We start from the raw sequence: 18629 nt of genomic DNA, 5'->3' as shown, positions 1-18629 counted from the left end.
AAAATAACAACAAGAAAAAGCACATCTGACTTGTATTTATGCAATTAATGCTATAGTTTCCATGAACACACTCTTTTAATACTTCACTCAAAACCAAGTCATGTCAGAGCATAACTAATAGACTTCTGGCTTACAATTTTTCATGCATTCTGACGTACAAGGCCAGGTGCCTGTGTACTACTGAACTTCATTTTCATTGCTGCCTTTCTCTTTTTAGTAGAATTCATCATTGGAATATAAACACAAAATCTAAACATTTAGAACTAAGTTCTCTCACTTGTAATTAAATGTAGACAAAATAAGAAGATAACCTGACCAATGGTATAACTTAAGAACATTCCAAACCAAAACATATCAAAACTTGCTGTTTGTCACAAATATCTGATTCCTAGAATATGGAAAATTCTGTCATCTTGATACAATTAGCTAAAATTAATACTTAACGACAGTTATTGTTTCATAAATATTGTAAGTGTATATGTGTATATATATATATATGTTTATGTCACATGACATAGATAGTTGGGAATACACCAGTAAAAAGGATGTTGAAACGCCTAAGGCATCATTTAAATAATATACTTACCTACAGGAATCTCAAGTGAGATATAACTTGAGTCACTACCATAAACATGTAATAGTCACAGAATAAAATTCTATAATGCCTGGCCGAAATAAAGTGAGACCAGCCCTCTAGCTATGTTACTGGCATATACCAAAGGACATCCTAGGTTGTTTCTGGTCACACACAGATCAAACTAAGTATCAAAAAACCAAGGAGGCCTATTATGGTCCAAGCTTTTAGAGAGGCTTCTAACACTTTAAATGTAAACAAACAATTCTACACACACTTTATGACAACTAACTCATACATATGCAGATGTTAGAAATTACATCAGAGAAAAACATACTAAATATGTCCCATATAGAGGAGCTCTATCAGATGGCCAAACAAATACGCATGGTATACACAGACACATTAGGAAAAGCCTTAACAACACATTCAGCAGAAAAAAGGTTCTTTGACTTTGTTTGCTAAGATCTATAAATGAATTTTTTTATTCTGCAGCAGCTGTTCTCCATTATTAAATATTTCATATATATATTATTTGTAGCTATATACAGCATCACACGTTATTTATCAGTATTATCTTACTGTCATGCATTTTAGGATTACAGTGTCTATGCTGGAAAAGACAGGTGGGTTACAGAATGGAGTTGTAACATTAAACAGCAAGGCTCAAAACTGACAGGCAATAATTACACGTTCACATTACACAATTCTATGATTAAATTAAAAAAAGAGAAAAGTCACTGTGGCAACATGAAATTTGGTACGACAATTCAGGAATGACCAGATCCTACGTGACCACATATTCGCCTCTTTTTCTTTTTTTTGAGCCATGCAAGTTGAAGGGTCATGAACACAGAGGGTATCAAAACAGCAGACAGGTTAAGACTCAGTGGCAACATGAAACATTTGGGATCAGGTGAATAAAAGACAGAATCACATACCCATTTTTCCACATCAACTAGCTGTAGAAAGAAAAAGCAAGAAATCAGTAAATCTCTTTCCTTAAATACAGCATATCAAACTCTATTCTGAAGTTAACATTTCACATTTTTAGAAATGTATCTATTATGAAAGAAAATGTATGCGTAGAAGCTATTCTCCTGGTATCTCCTCTTTAAAACACCAGTACCTCACTTCTGTCTTTATGGGAAGCACTGCAAATTCTGGAAGTCCAAAATGTCCGTCTGCATATCAGGTAACAGGTAGCAAAATGAAGACCCATGTTAAATTTATTCCATATTGTATTCAGTACCAATCAGTCAAAAATACAGAACAGTTTCCCACATATCTCCATTTTGTCTTGAGTAAAGCTCTGTCCTAAGTGAACATTATTTACTGGAAAAGGTTTAGTGGCTAGTATTCAAGGCTTGCCATTTTAATAAAGGCCATAAGTATGAAATGTAAAATTAGGACATACCTGTCAAACCCTGACCCTACAACCTACAGCATAAGAGAGTCTCTTGCATACAAACAGAGAACAGCACACCAAAATGTCATTAATTTTTTCTATGGGGAATGCAAGAACCACCCTGAAAGCATAAGGTTTTTTATTAACAAAACTGTTTCAAAGTTCATTAAGTAAACAGATTTTAAGTTAGTCTTAATAGCCTGTGTACCATCTTACAGTCTTAGAAAGGATTGAGAATATCTACTAGAACACATTTCAGCTACTAGAAAGGTTAGTATGGAACTATCTATTAAAAACTTAGTTGGCACCACCAGCAGTATATGTAAAGTAGATTTGCCTCTGGATTTAGCATGGAAAACACTGCAGTACATCAAAACTTCTGTGGTTTTACTGCAGGTACACATTGACCTTTTGTTAGCAGATGCCACATAAAAGTTCAGTAATAATTTATGATAGCTTAATGCAAATCATGAGCAATTTTCAAAACCAGTAGTAGCTTAATTATGAAATCACTGTAATGAAATGTATTTGGTTCTCATCTATTAAAATGGTTTTATTCAAAGTAAATTTTCTCACTTTTCTAATATACATTTCAATTAAAATAGTTTTATTTTTTCAGTATTCAGTCCTGTTAGTACAGAAAGATTAGAAAACACCATCTGACCCTAATGTGCACTTCTCAAACCTTACAGTTTGACATCTACGTGATGGTCGCACAGGAAAGATGCATACGTAATACATCCAAAGAGATCTGCTTTTGAAAGCAAGGTACAGTGCACACCATAATAAAATCTTACATTTTTATTTACGTTTAGGTAGGTGTATATACTATTTTTTCTCTTTATCCAAAAACTAGCTACCTTTTCAATATTTCCTCCAGTAGAGAAAGCAGAGTCCATCTTAAAACATATATAACTCAAATGTAGTATGCTGCTTAGAAATAGTCCTTCCATACATATCTGGTACTTGGAAGACAATCCCAGAAAAGAAGAATATGATTCTGGCAAACATTAGATACTAAAATGTAATGGATTCATTGCCATATGACAGTTCTGAATACAGGAAATTATTATCCTGCCATAAGAGCACCAGTTACCAAGAGGACTAAGGATACAACGTCTCTAGAATTTACTCAGTGGCTGTGGGCTACTTATACTACATTAACTGATCATTTTACAGAAAGCTAAAATAATCATTTCATTGTCTATTGCTAGCAAGTAGCCGCTACCACAAGTAATTTAATGAGTAGAAAATACAACACTTCAAATCAGAGAGTAGTACTTCATGGATACTAAAATGGTATGGCATCCATACATCCGTATCTCTAAGCAACACAGTGCTATAAGGAGAAAGAAAAACACGAGGATGTAAAATTCTACCCTAAGATTCCAGCAAAAGATCAAAGACAACATTTAAAATTGCAAAGTAATTGCTCTTCTTGAGAACACTATACTACCGAGTCTTAATACTTTCCTTAGAAGTCCCCCATGAAGAAAACACAGCCATGATTTAATAAGTTACTGCAGTGTTAATCCAGAAACTTCAGAGTGATCTGAATTTGGTGACTTCTTTTCAGAGGCACATAAAAGCTTCAATCTTTACAGCCAAGCTTTCATTTTAAATGCATTTAATCCAAACTGGAGGGCTGGTTTTCCAACATTTTTTTTCTGAGTGCTACAGATACCCAGCACTACATTAACCAGACATAAAAGCCAGTTAAAGAGAAGAAATATAGTTTGGTTACGCTTATTTTCTCTTGTTACAAGGAGTCATGAATTAAATACAGAGAAACAGAGAGAGATCTTTTCATCATTATGAGGAGTCATTCACAAACTTGCTTTTCAAATCAAGACATAAAGCAAGCTCACAGAACATCCACTAACACAGCAACATTAATTATCAGTGCATCATTAATTACAAATGCACAAGGCTGGAAATTAAGATACTTTAAGGTGTGCAAAACAGCCTGCCATTCCTAACTCTAGCTTCTGGTTTCTATTTTCTTTCCTCTGCTTGAGCAGTGTACAGAAACACTAAGGAACTTTATTACACACAGTATAGGAGAATCTTAGCTGACTACAGTTAGCCACATTCTCTACAACTATTTGTGAAAGATGCAACAGATATATTGCCATGATCCACAGACAGGACTGTGACCTGAAATCTCAGTGAAGCACTACATTCCAGATAGTGAATGTTTTATTTTCTTCTGCTCTTATACTCATTTTTCTGAACTGAAGCAGGAAAACCTTACTATAAAAACAAGATTTTTTCCCATTTCTCAGTTGAGAACACACAGCTAAACCTCTGTCTAAAGCTTTCTAATAGAGAGATAAACAAGATGAGAACAACTAGAACTGGATTCCAAAATTAACTCCATTTTTGTTTCCATTACAACACTTTATTATCTTCATAGACACCCTGATATCCTGAGCTTCATATTGAACAAGTCAACTGATGATATAACTGTCTTCTCTTCCATCCCAGAGTTATTTGCTGTGGCAGGCTTTTCTTTCAAGATGCTTCCAGAGGTGTGCTTTCATGTCTATTTGGTTTAGCTCCTTCTCTATATGCAACCTACATAAGGACACTTAACTGAGAAGAAATAAATAATTTTCTCTTCTCCTAAAGTCAGTTTTTATTGACCAACATCCTAGAAAGAAAACTTTTAGCACATTAGAGATCCAGCGGTCATGGTAAGGCTGGAAAAAGGGCTTTCATACACGTCCAAAATAGCAAAATTGTCTGGGGTGATAAAAATGTTTGGTTTTACGTCATATGTCCTCATGCATCCTCATTCCAAATACAGTGCACACAAAAGAAGAGCCCATGTGCTAGGCTAGAAATATTCGTTTATCACAATTCTGTGATTTGAAATAGATAATGATTTTATTCCTGTCCTTGCCTCTTCCTGAGGATAAGCAGAATGCAAAAATACTGCTTCTGATTTTTTCCAGTACTTACATTTGATCAAAGTGTAGCTGATCAAAGACAAGTCTTATTCCTTTTTGTGCCTTACTTGAAATGGCCTGCTAACAACCACTGCTGATGCTAAATGAGGTGCATGGAGGAGAAAATGACAGTATTTGTTTTATCTGCAAAAGTTTTGCAAGTTTCATCCTTCTCCTCCTCCTCTCCTCCTCCCACCCCCCTCCCTCCCACCTCCCTACCCCTTTTCCCCATCATATTTCCTGTTAGCAGTGTGGCATCTCAAAAAGAGCTGAGAATACTCATGACTTTAAGTAGGATATCCTCTAAACTACCTCATCTTTTCATAAAGCTAGTAGCTGTTAAGTCCACCTGCATGATGCAAAGGCCCACACTGCATGAATTGCTTTGAGCTCCACTCCTTAATCTCTTTTCTCTCTCCTTCCTTTTCTTTCCCTCACTTACTTTCTTTGCCATAAGAAGCATTTAGGTTGTGCAAACTCAAAATTTGGAAGGTCAGACCTTGTAGTAAGTACAAACTAGCGTTGCTGTACATAATAACTCTCTCTCTCCATGATATTCCGCTATCTGATTAAGATTTATGCAAAGAATTAATGAAGAAAATTACTACTGCAGTATTTTGTTACTTCAATGAGTTATGCCTGACACCTGTAAACAACTTGAAGTAATGAAAACACTCAAACTACAGAAATAAGAAGCTATTGTTTGGACTTTTTGGTCAAAAGCTTAATTAAAAAGAAGTACTTATTTCATTAAAAAGGTACTTCTTACTGCATCCGTAACTTGTCAAAAGAAAAAACTTTCTGGTCAGTGCTAGGAAATTAAAAGAGCTCTAGACCTGTGATTTGTTTCTGAGACACATGGGGTTCTGCTAGCCTGTCATACTCACAACAGCTGTTCGCTGTCACAGATACATTACAACTAAGCTACTGTAGTGTAAATCAGAAAGCTTAAATTGTCAAGAGTGCCTTTAACTGTCCTTTTTTTTTTTTGAGGAAGTACCTTGATAGCTTGTCTTATTCATTAATATACAGAACACTCATTAAAACAAAGACGGAGTGTTACCAATTTCTGTTTGCATGAGGTATAAGATTACTTTTCGTTCTCATTCCATGCTGAGAAAATGATAAAGCTGCCAGCTCTCCGTGTTATCTTGCTGCTTACTGATACCAAGTAATTAATGAATTCAGAGTTCCACAGCTGGAGTCAGATGATTCAAACATTCAAAAATCCACCAGCTAGAGTCATGCTCCTGTCCCAAAAACGCCTCCATTACTTCCCCGCAGCATGGCAAAGGTTTTTAGGTCTGTGAGGAAACACGTGTCTTCCCCATCCCTTAAACAGAGAGGCAGAAGTAGACATGAAAGACACTTTTGTGTGATGATTCCTTCACACAAGCCCCTTTGGATCAAAGAAGGTGGTATTTCACTCCCTTTGGCAAAGACTACTCCGCACATAAAATTAGACAGCAGTTTGCTGGTCAGTGGCATGGAAAACAGATTTTATTAAAACAAGGCACCAGGAGAAGTGATTAATCAGCCATGACTGGATGATTAGATGGGAGTTAATAAGCTCATGATGCAATTTAGCTGGAACTGATGGGTATCCGCAGACAGCATTTTCCTGAAAAATTAAGTTGTCAAATATTGGAGTAGATGTTATGAAATTAAAATTTTTCATATTACAGAATCAGTGTAGCTTAGAATGCACACACAATGTGTGCAATCAATGCTTTCATTCTTTTAATAAGGTCTGACATGGATTTATGAGTGCACAAATCTGAAAAACTCCTATCTTTAATTACAATGCTCTACCATGATATGACTGACTTTTAAATAAAAGATAATGGAGATATTTGGTTTATATGGCTATTTTCTCATGATGTCCAGAAATTATTTCTGTCTGTATTTCAGTGCTTTTCTAATGTAACTTGACTGGGGCTGGTGGCAGGGGCAGACTGTGACATTTACAGAAAAACAAGGACATTCCAGACCTAATATTACTACAGGAGTAAAGAAAAGTTAGATATTACTGTCAGTAATTGTATACTGGTCAATCAGATCTGAACCAAAATTAAGATCTTCTGTCAGTAAGAGGAATGAGAATGCAACATATAAAAACTATTGATCCCACAGATTTGGAAAAAATACACACCAGATCAAAAATAACAACATAAATGAAGAAAATAAAGGCTGTCAAATGAAATTAAGAAAAGATCTTAGAAGAAAAAGTTCCAATGCTAAAGAAATACGTACCTGTCTTTTATTGCTGTACTCTGAAATCAGTGCAAAAATCAGTGTCAGGTTCATGTTAGAAAGATAATTAAGTCAATGTGTATCAATAATTATTAAAAAAACCTGCTGAACTATGCACACAGGCAACAGAAATTGATTACATCAACCTGCAAAACAAATGGGACCTTACCTAAGCATTTCCTCTCGTAACTGACTGCATGTTATGTGTTTGTAACCCTCTCTTGAATCATTACCTTTCTGATCTCATTTTCAGGAAGCTCTTTCCAAATCCCAACTACGGTAGGGTTCCTTCATACTTGGCTCTCTAAATCTGACTTCTTGATTAGTCTAATCTCACCCACAGTCTGAACTGATCCAATATGCCAAGAGAAAAATAAAGAAAAGTTTGCCCAAAATTAAGAAGCAAAAGCACTTAAAGTTCCCTTCATGAAAAGCAGTCAGACTGTCGAAAGGTGTCAGCTATGAACCAAAAATTACTGACTGCTTTAAATACACAGAGGATAAGCATGAGATAAAGAATTCATAAAATGCCTCTTGATAGATTGTTCTCAAACCACCAGCTATATTTGTAGACTTGAATCCTCAGGAGATTTGCATTTCAAGCTACAAGGAAAGCCCCTAAACACTGTCTGTTCCACAAAAGGTTTCAAATAGTAGCCTGTGTTAAAAGATACTTGAAACAAGAGAATCTGTGCTAGTGGGGAGAAAGAAAGAAAAAGAACAAACAACAAAAGAAAAAAAAAAACAGAAATGCTTTCCTAAATGTCTTAGTATATAATGAGGAATTTTTTGTTCTTCACTGATGAACCGTGGCAAGGAGAAATTATGAAATTTTACTGTGAAGATTGACAAATCAGTTAATTCCATTAATCCCTTGCTTGAGCTTTTAATTTTCCTACAGAGATCTCTGTGTTAATGTATAATTTTCTTTACAGTTTTACATCAAGCCAGAAAAAAACTGAAACCATTTGCGAAAGTTATTACTTGGAAAAAGTAGGAAAAGTCACTGAGGTTTCAGAAAAAAATCCGAGTAGAAAGTCTACCCTCTGTACTCCTTTATGTCAACCCATGCCATGGTGCTCATGAGCTGAGAATGGAGTAGGCAGGCTGTGTAGATGCAGACATCTAAGCTACAGAAAGGCTAAACAGTGTGCAGCCTTGGAGAGTGTCTGTGTTTTAATTGTCATTTTCACAAATGTTCTCAGCCCCATCATGAAGTTTTATGTTCTACTTTGCAGAGAAGTAAATACGCAGTGGATGAAGCATTTAAACATTAAGTCCATTTGCTTTAAATTTTCACCTGGAAACTTACATGGCAATGTTTAAAAAACCTACCAAAAAACATTCCTAGAAAAACAGCAAGGGGGAAATTCTCTCAGCTATAAACTTCAGACAATTCCAGGAGAAACTCTATGACAAATACGTAGTTCAAAATTTATTGACTCCAGTTTCAAGCCAAACTGGGAAAGGACTCAGCCTTTTGTATCCTGTGGGATCACTGCAGAAAGACAATTGTGGTCTTTTCTCTAGGCAGAGAAAAATGCTGGCTACCTAATACATTCCTCTGAAGATCTCCAAACCCACCAGGAAGTACTTTCTTTAAAATTAAGTGTTAGTATTTCACCAAGTAACATACCTAAACAATAGTGACAAAGGATAAGAAAACTCTCCTGACATTCCTTGAAACACCCAAAGGATTTATCAGTTACTGATGCTATTAGAATTTGGATAAATGCACAAGTTCTTTTGAAGTAGAGACCTACACAATAAACTGCTTTCAAGCATCTGAAAATGGAATTTTAGAAAAAGAGAAAAAATGCATAAATATCCCATTACCTAAAATAGTGAGCTGCTAGATGACCTACATATATACTACATTACGTGAATTTACCACATGAAATAATCACAACTAAAAAAAATGTGAAAAAACACAGGGTTTCCAAATTTGTCCTTTTCCTTCTGCTCTGTATGTACCATTATCTTCTGTGACTCATGCAAACATTTTTTTAACTAGAAACTTCTTTTAAGAGAAGTGTTCTGCATATTTATCAACAGACTATCAGCTACTTAAAGGCTGCTTCAGGAGTGGAAGCTGCATGTACTGCCATAACTACAAGCACATTCTGCACCATCAGCACTATCTACACAAACAAGCATTAACTACAAAAATCATATACAGGACTTGCTGGGACAAGGTCCTGCCTACAGAGTGGCAGCTCAAACACTAAAAAATAAAATCCAGGTTTAAGAAAGGTTGAGTGATTCTGATGAACACTGAGGCAAGGTCTTGGTTTATAGTTGCCCCTGAGTTTTGAGCTCATCCCAAGCCCTCCATCCCTGCTGAGTTTAGCCAAGGTGGATGACCCTGACACTGAAAAAAGCAAGATAGTGCACCTGTAGATCAGGGGTGCACAGCGTCTGCTGCACTCAGGTCCCAGCCCAGGCTATAAATCAGGCACCTGGAGTCCGGAGGCAGAATCTCACCTCTGCAAACAGAGCTGCTCCGTTTTCAGCTGTTCTCTGTTCACAGAGAACTCTGTTATGACCCCTGGTTATAAACCCCTTCTCTCCCACTACATCCAACTCAAGAGTTGCTACCATCCTCATAAGTAAGCTAAAAACACTATACTCTACGATTAAAAAAAAAAAAAAAATCAAACCTGCCTGCTAACTTTAGACCTGGAATAGTGTAACTCTGACATAACAGTACTTCTCACATACTTAAAATAGACAGATACACTCACCTGATTGGAACGCTTTGGGTTTTCTACTGTTATTGAAACAAAATGTTTGATGGCTTTCCAGCATAACCTTCCAAAACCAGAAACCATACCTTCTCAGTGAATCAACATCACCACAGTTGCTAAGGAACGGCTAAGCATTTAAAGAAATCGTTTTTCCACAAACATAATTTTTACATGTAAAATAGGTCTCATGAAACCTGCCATTTTTGCTATAATATTGTAGATTCACTCAATGATGTAGCTACCATGGATTCTAATTTCTTATTGTCGCAAGGAGATGCAGTTACACACATGCAGATGTGTTCTCGTGTTTACAGTACCTATCCAGACCTGTTCAGTGAAACTGTCAGAAAACCATGCAGGTTCATCACCAACTCTGACACAACATGCATGCAGTATACAGATGAAGCTTGTTCCTCCCCAGACTCCATTCTTTCCCATTTCTGTGTAGGACAGGAATCCAGCCTGTTCAGTACTACTCACAGTACTAGCCTGTCTGTTATTTTCTTTTAAATGCTACCCATGTTGCTGCCATTCAAATGTTATCTCTTTGGGGAAGACCATTCATGTTCAAACTTGATCAATACAGAAGTCAATGATGCATATACAGCATCATTAGCATCAAAAGCACCCCAAGATGTATGTTGAAACCTGCAAGATGAGAGTTAGAAATAGAATTGCATTATGAAAATCTTGACTGAATACCAAGATTAGAGTGAGGGGTTTTTAATTACCACAAAATGTAGTGGTATGGTGCCCACATAACTATCTAACCCTGATTCTAATATTGTTTATGTCATTCAGAAATCTCAGAAGTCACTGAATACAGGAGTACTAATGAATAGATGGCCAGATTCAATTTCCTAAGAAAATCAGGAAAAATTTCCAGGAAATTATTGATTATGGCATTTCAGCACTTTCACAAGGAGAAAGTATTAAATGCTAGAGCTCTTGAATCTAGTACAGGAAGATTTGATTAAACTACAGAAACACACAAATAATCAGAGTAAAAAAAAAAAAAAAAGAAAGAAAATAAAAAATCAGAAGAAAAACACAGTTACATCTTGTCCTGACCATTGCTACATTATTTCAGAAAGCTCCAGATTCACTTTCTGAGGTTCATTCAAGTCTGGTAACTTCAGTGAAAAACAAGGAACTGGGCTCTGAAGAGAGTTCATAGAAAGATTTAATGCCCAGGGTAAGGATAAATAACCTAAAAGCTTTTTCTGGTCTTAAATGTTTTATAAAAAAGCTAAGGATTTCCCTTTTCATATTTCACCTGCTTTTCTAATAATAAAAGGTTACACCCAAAACCCAAGTCAAAATAATACCCAGGCTATAGGCCCACCTTGGACAAAGCAGTTATAATTCTGCTTGCCTCAGAGACCAGAGCCCAGACTCTGGGCATATATGTAATGATAGTAAATAATTATGTTAATGAAGACTAATAAAAGAGGTTGTGGTTTTATTTTTTAAAACCAAAAGCATACAATCAAGCTATGAATTTTAATGTTTTATTAAACTGCCAGAGCTAAGCATAGTATTTTAAAGTCAAATAATGAAACTTCAGAGTACAAAGTAACTACTGGGTACCCAGAGCTAGAAGAAGCACTTTCCTTGTTGTAAAATTTCACCCATTTCCAACTGTTGTCTGATACTAGCGTTTAGCTGATTCAGGATAAGGAAGTGGGTATACTCAGATTAATGGATCAGTAATCTCCTGAAGTATGGAAATTCTAGATTAGGGATTCTTGCACTAAAAATGTAGGTATTTATTGCAGAGGTACTCCTGCAGATTTAATAAACACTAATTGAGAATTCAAATTAAATCCAGTTATTGCACTTACTTAGTTCTTTCTTAAGCACAAGGAAAGTTTCTTTTTGTTTTGATTCAAGTCAGCATGTGCTTTTGGTCATATTACTCAAGCATTTCATCACAGCTGACTCACCTGTTATATAATAAGAACACCTGCTATATAAACATAGCATTCAAGAGATTACATACCACAAAAAGCAAAACAAGAACAAGGAGACCACTTTTTAAGCACAGCAGCCTTACTGATTTCTAATGTAATGAAAAGTAATTTAGGACTGAAAAGGCCTCCCTTTGCAGGACTCTTTCCATTAGAAAACTGAGGTCATATTGAATTCAGTTTATAGTAACATATCTCAAGAAAACTGCTACACTTCCTTCTCCTAAATGAAGGAAACACTGTTGCAAAGTAAAAAATTTACGCTGCTCTAGGAAGGTGATAGTGCTTCAGATGCATACACAAATTTACCTCTTCTCATAAAGCTTGAAGTAACCACATTAGTTGTTAAATGCAAAATTCATATGTTCTAGCAGTTCCTTCAAGCAAATAGGAAGCTGCCTACATAAGTACCTACCCCACGATAGATAACTATAAACACAAAGGAAAACATTACCTATTGTTCATACAGATACCAAAAGTTGGTCATGTTAATTTATCAGCAAGTACATAGTCAGTCATTTTAGTATTATCATTATTCTGGGCTTCCAGAGGCTTACTAGACAGAAAAATAATAACACTGACCACAGCATGACCTTGTGCATCTATAAGCTACTATTTTCAAGATTATTCTCTTTTAATATCAATATATCAGTAGGCCAGACACTCACAGGCAGATTCCTAATTTGCACAGAAGACAGCCAAAATTTTTGATAGACACATATTTATTATTCAGTGAACACCAGTTATCTGGGTTGGTATAGCTGTAGCTCTGTCTTCTGCTAATAATGGGATTTAATAGGTGTTGGGAGCACAGTAAACTACTCTGTGAACAGGTAACAACAACATAATGACCACACTCAGACTGTTTTACCTTTATCGTGTTCATATCAGAAGACCCTTAAGTACAGAGCACTGTACACCAGTACAAGTGCCATCAGTTTTCTTTAGGAAGAGAGATGAATGTCCAGAACTCTAACCTTCCTAGTTATGCATAGAAAACATTACTAATTGTTTCCAGGAAATACCAGATTACCATCAAGCACATTTCTTCCAGCTTGGAGTTATGTAGGTCCCATGAGTCACTGTGCCCTTTTTTTGTTCACATCTAGTGCAGAAAATAGTCCAGAACTAGTACAAAAGTTCTATTTGAGACTTCCACAAAGCCCTGTTTAGCTTCCCACAGAATCCCAGAGCTCACATTTTCTAACCATTCTGCAGAGAAATTCGTTCTTTACCTCTGGATGTGACCTTGGTATTAAGAGTAAATATTCACTTAACAGTTGGCCCCAAGACTGATAATGACAGCCCAACAGAAAACCTGCACATTAATGCTATGTTTTTTGAAAAGTTTGTATTCAAAAATTTAATATTTTTATTTTCATTGACTCTGTTCTGCCCTGCAGCATTACTTTAACACATACTCCCCCCTACATTTTGTTTTGTTTCTGCCCGCATCTGGTGGGAATAAGCAGCAAGAAAACTGTTGCTCTGCTTCACCCATATGACCCTACTCAGTTATCACTGCACATCTTTGGGTTTGAACTGCAATTTTGGACATGATGCTTGTATCTTCTTTTTAATTTACTCATTTTTTTCCTGTGGTATCATCTCCTCTCTAAGATGTATTTTTCATTCTCTTGCTGTTGGAGTAAGGCCTTGGAACAAGCTGTCACTGACAGCCCAGACTTTGGATCATCATCATCAAGTGTTTAGCGTTTCTCAATATGAGACCATTCCTATAGCAAAGAAGCTTGTGCCAGTCATGAAATCTGTGGTACCTATTTCATAAAAAAAAATAAATAAATAAAAACAACTGTACTTTGCAAGATGAAAAAAGTGAATATTTGATAACTCACCCCTTCTGCCTTTTCTTCTGTGTTTGCCAACATTTCTTGAAGGGCCCGTACTGACAGAGACTGCTCCAGCACAAAGGTGCAGATGGACAAATCAGGTGGAACATTCTAGGGGAAAGAAAAACATGCAATCACATTAGTGACAGATTTGCTGAATTGCACATTCCAGTGCTTCTGTTCTCCCTCAATTTCCATGAATTTGAAAGATCTGCTATATCATAGAGGCTGTGAAAGCCAGCTACAGGGCTACAACAGTTATGGCTTAGCCAGCAAGAGGAGGACAGTGATTCTTTCCCTCTGCTCAGCATTTGCAAGCTGACACTTGGGGTATTGGGTTATTGGTATTGAGACACTGGGAGGAAGGAGGGGATTATCAGTCTTTACACTACTGGTTGTAGCCAGACCTCATCTTTACAATGGTTTCCAGGTCAAGATGAATTTTCTGTAGTGGAAACATCAGTCATTGAGTACCAAGGCCAAGCCAACAGCTTCTCAGCCCTGCAGGGCAGTATGCTTTACCCTATTCTGTTCTAAGCAGTATAAAACTGGAGTCTTATAAAAATAAATAGTTAAGTTGTCATGATTGGGGAAAAAAAAGAAAAAATAATTGAGCTATAGAAAAGAATTTTCCAGATTATTATAAAAATTCCTAATGAAACTGAAACAGGTTTGCAATAGAAATGCCTAAGCTAAAAAGTAACAAAGTAACCCTAAAATTAGATTTTATGTGGGGATCTTTTCTTCTCTTGGTAGAATATGCAACCCCTACACACCTTTTCTTGCCTCCAGAAATTCTTTCATGCTCCTTCTCTTTTTCTTTTCATGTTACTTGCATATTTCAGCATAGGAATGCTTTTACTTACTATTGGAAATTGGTTTTATACATCATAAATACTTTTACTGCTAAAGCTGTAAAACTGTACATATATTCAAATTGTTCACAGTTTGAAGAAGCCTCTTCCAAGGCCCCAAACATTAAACTGTAAAAGCTAGCTGCAAAACCATTTCATTCCCTCTTTTTCAAGAGGGTTTTTCTTTTAGTTTACTCAGAATAACTCACACTTTCAATAATAGCTTATTAAATTGTTGTCCATCACTCTTAACTAAAGTAATTTAAGTTTATTAACTAATTTTAATAACAGTTCCTTTGTTATTTTCCACTATTTATATTTCAATAAATTAATATAAATTTTTATTTGAAATTAAAGCTTTACCCTGATCAAAAAGCATTAAATAGCATCCTTTTTTATATGGGATTTTGACTGACTTATGCAGTAATACTTAGGCATGAAATATTTTTATGCCAACACTTAGTATCAGGCCTCTGCTTGTTATTGTTCTTGTTAGCATTTTTCTTTCATAGTTACAGACACTACAACAGTCCTACTCATGCTACTACTAGGCCAACAGACAACTAATTAGATTCTCTTCAAAACATCCTTGTAATGCAAGTACTATCATAAGCCCATACTTTACAAAGCATGAAAGAGAGCACTCAAAGATCACAGGTTGCAAGGTGTTGTTTCTGATCAGTAAACACAAGTACAATTTTCTGTTCTTGAAAGCCTCACAGAGATTAACTGCTTGACAGTCAACCTGCTCTCAATACTCCCCAGTGAAGACTGACTGACAAACAAGTCTGAAGAAAACAGATGATGCTACATTTTCTACATCTGTTTAGTTACAAGCAAACATATAAGCAAACAGTCTCCATAACAATGTTACTACTGTTACTAGTGTCATTTCAAGCAAGATTTTTGCTGGCAGAATGTTTTGCATGTTCCACATACAATTTCGTGGCCTATCAAATTTTTTTACTATTAGATCTACTCTACAGATTATACACCCCAAAATACAGAAAATGTTTAATCATTTCACAGCGAGCAAGCCAACATAACTAGGATACTCCTCCTTCATCAGTTCCATTCTTCTTTACATTCAAGACAGCCATGACTATTTTCTTCCCTCCTGATTAAAACTGCAAATGGAGTGCCAATTAACATTTTTCAGCTACTCTCATAGCAGGTGAGTAAAACACACTTTGAGCAGCCAGAGAGCAATAAAGGAGACCTGTACGAGATGATCTTGCTTTAAGTGAAAGAGACTTCTTGCAGTCTAGCAAAGTGTTAGAACCAGTTTCTTTTCCTTGAGACAAAAGGAAGAGCACATTATTCTCCCTCATCTCTGCTGCATGAATGGCTACACTTGGCAGCTCTCAGAGAGCTGACAGAAGCCCTAAGAGCTGAAGGAAGATGCATCTACTGATGTTTGCAGTGAGCACATGACTTGCACTCTTCCTCTCTGTCAGGTTCTCACCCAAATCTGCTCTACTGAAGACCCCACAGGCAGGGCTGCATACACTCTACAACCACCATGGCATGAACATACATGGGACAGATGGAGAACTGACAGAATATTTAATTCAGACAGTTAGATCTCTGCACATTCCTGTACCGTCTATTTCAATGATGATACCTATAAAGTTCCGGATTTAGAAGATGAGGCTTCAGGCTGTTATACAGACACAAACTGATGGTTCCTATTTGGAATATTCCCCCCCCCCAAAAAAAAAATATAATTCCAAGTAATTATACTAAAAATATTATTCACAGTGCAGTTTCCATCTCATCAAAGCATAAAATAAAAATGAGGAAGAAAATCCACCACCTTTACCAGTCCTCTAATGCTCTACCTGTCTCTCATATTAACTCGTATAGAGATGGAGGATGATATATGAAAAGTAAAGGTATTCAGCATTATATGGCAGCATAGCATTTCCACCTGAAAGATATTTTCATAGAAATTACATTATAGTATTCAGCTCCCAATCTGGAAAATTACTGCATTATCCAGAAGCTGCCAGGAAAAGCTGTAGCAATCAGTCTTGCAATATCAGGCTTTTCTCAGGACAGATCAAACATGTAGGCAGATAGTTAGTGACTGCTTTGCTAGAATATGAACACACTATTCAACCATACAGAATTCTGAAGAAAATATTTTGCTAACAACCACCCACCAATGAAGTTTTAACAAACACCAGAACTACTTTTAACTAACTGGAAATTTTCAACAGCTTAATGGTAATAATAAATCTTTATTTTGAGAATGGAACACAATTAATACCCAAAAAGATGACCAGTGCTCAAAAGCAGATGTCTCAGCAGACATAAATAACCATGAAAACCATTAAAAATAAGAAAAATGGTTCATATTCTAAATGGTTTTGTTTTGTTTTGTGACAGAATATGTAATAAGGTCCCTGTGCAGTCCAGGGAACCTGTATCACTTATCTTTAATGTGAAAGATTAGTGGAAAATTATAATAAACAATGGCAGTATTCAAAATAAATTACTTTTCAATAATGTATTGGAATGCATTGTACATATAAAATGAAATGTAATGTATTGTATAAAATAACACATTTTGAAACATTTGCAAAATCAATTATCTTTTAATGATTTTTAACATAAAATACACCCAGTGACTTAAAAAGTAAAAAGCAGCAACTTTTTTTCCCAGTATTTCTCAATATTTAAAACATGACTGATTTTCTGTTCTTCTTTGCAGTTTTATCTTGTCAATTTTTTGTTTATACAATCTAGTCACTGACAATTACAACCTAATATGCATGTAGCTTGATAAATAAAATAGATTACACAAACTAGAAATTGTGTATTAAACTTCAAAAGCAGATTCATCAGTACTGCTAGAACAAAAATAAATTATTAACTTTTTCTATTGATACTTCATTATTGTTTGTAATAGCACAGTCAGCAAAACTAGTCCAACTAATGCAGTTCTTTTCTTACCTGCAATTTTTAAAGCACATCTATTACTGGAGTAATTGCTGGATTATTTAGAAAATTTGAGAGTCCCTTCTTTTTCCTGCCATTTTAAATTGTATTTATTGTGTATACTAACTTTTTGTAGCAATATTTGCATAGCAAATTATGCCTTACTCTGTGGGAAGCAGATCTGCAAATTAGATAATCATACCCTATATTAAAAAGGTGTTTTGAGTAAAGCTTTTGAAATGCTATTTAAAAATATCTCTAACTCTAGTCCAACCCACAACTGAATAGCGGATACTGGGTGCATTCATTACACATTACTTCGGTTTTTAGTGAATGATTATTTACAAGCATAATGCTACACTCCAGCATGATGACAATGAAAGCAGCAGGCTGAAATGTAAAATTCTGTCCCATTGTCATTACTCTGATGATCAGACAGTGCTAACAAACCACAATAACATGACCTGCTCATATAATTTGATATATATAATCTTGTGAATGTAAATTTCTGCCTTTCATAAATACTAGTCCAAGACTGAAGAATAATAAATAGCATCAGCAAACACAATTCTGCCTCTAAGAATAAGCAGCTTTATCTTAGCTTTATTTCTATTCCTAGTTATTTGCAGGCTTCCTAGTTGTTTTCCTAGGCTCAGGTCATGGTTATTTTTATTTCTCTTCTAACCAAAATCGCAATGAAAATTCACTTGCAGGTATTTCATCTCTAACTGTATACTAAATATTCACACATCAGTGCCTTAAGAGCCACCTACCTAAGCAGCCTAATTTATGAAGCATCCACAGTTTACATCAGTGCCAAAAAATGAGATGTGGGTGTTCATAACTTTTTTTAAAACTAACAGATTTATTATATGCCTAACTTTGAGAATCCAAGTAGGAGGTTTCAGAAAATTAACTTTAGTACAGAATTAAGCAAAACATCTGTAGTTCTATTTGTGGGAACAGCCTGAAAGAAACTGTACCCATCATCTGTTTCCTAGTTACATTTAAATTTATACATCTCAGTCTTTTTGGCAGTCCTTTTCACTTAAATGAGATTCTGTCTGGTGACAGTGATG

General features: G+C 35.6%; 1 protein-coding gene across 1 annotated transcript in view; it reads right to left on the bottom strand.

The window, feature by feature from the left end:
- Positions 1–18629, bottom strand: part of RYR2 (ryanodine receptor 2) — a 363651-nt gene that overhangs the window by 239529 nt on the left and 105493 nt on the right. Inside the window, exons 3-4 of the mRNA XM_034060766.1 lie at positions 13760–13864; positions 1516–1536 (exon numbers count right to left, since the gene is read on the bottom strand). Of these exons, the coding sequence (XP_033916657.1) occupies positions 1516–1536; positions 13760–13864 (126 nt within the window). The remainder of the gene's footprint in view (positions 1–1515; positions 1537–13759; positions 13865–18629) is intronic.

Source organism: Melopsittacus undulatus, chromosome 3 (assembly GCF_012275295.1).
Source record: "Melopsittacus undulatus isolate bMelUnd1 chromosome 3, bMelUnd1.mat.Z, whole genome shotgun sequence".
Taxonomy (NCBI): domain Eukaryota; kingdom Metazoa; phylum Chordata; class Aves; order Psittaciformes; family Psittaculidae; genus Melopsittacus; species Melopsittacus undulatus.
Note: the sequence above shows the minus strand (reverse complement) of the source record. Positions and strands in the feature narration are given on the sequence as shown.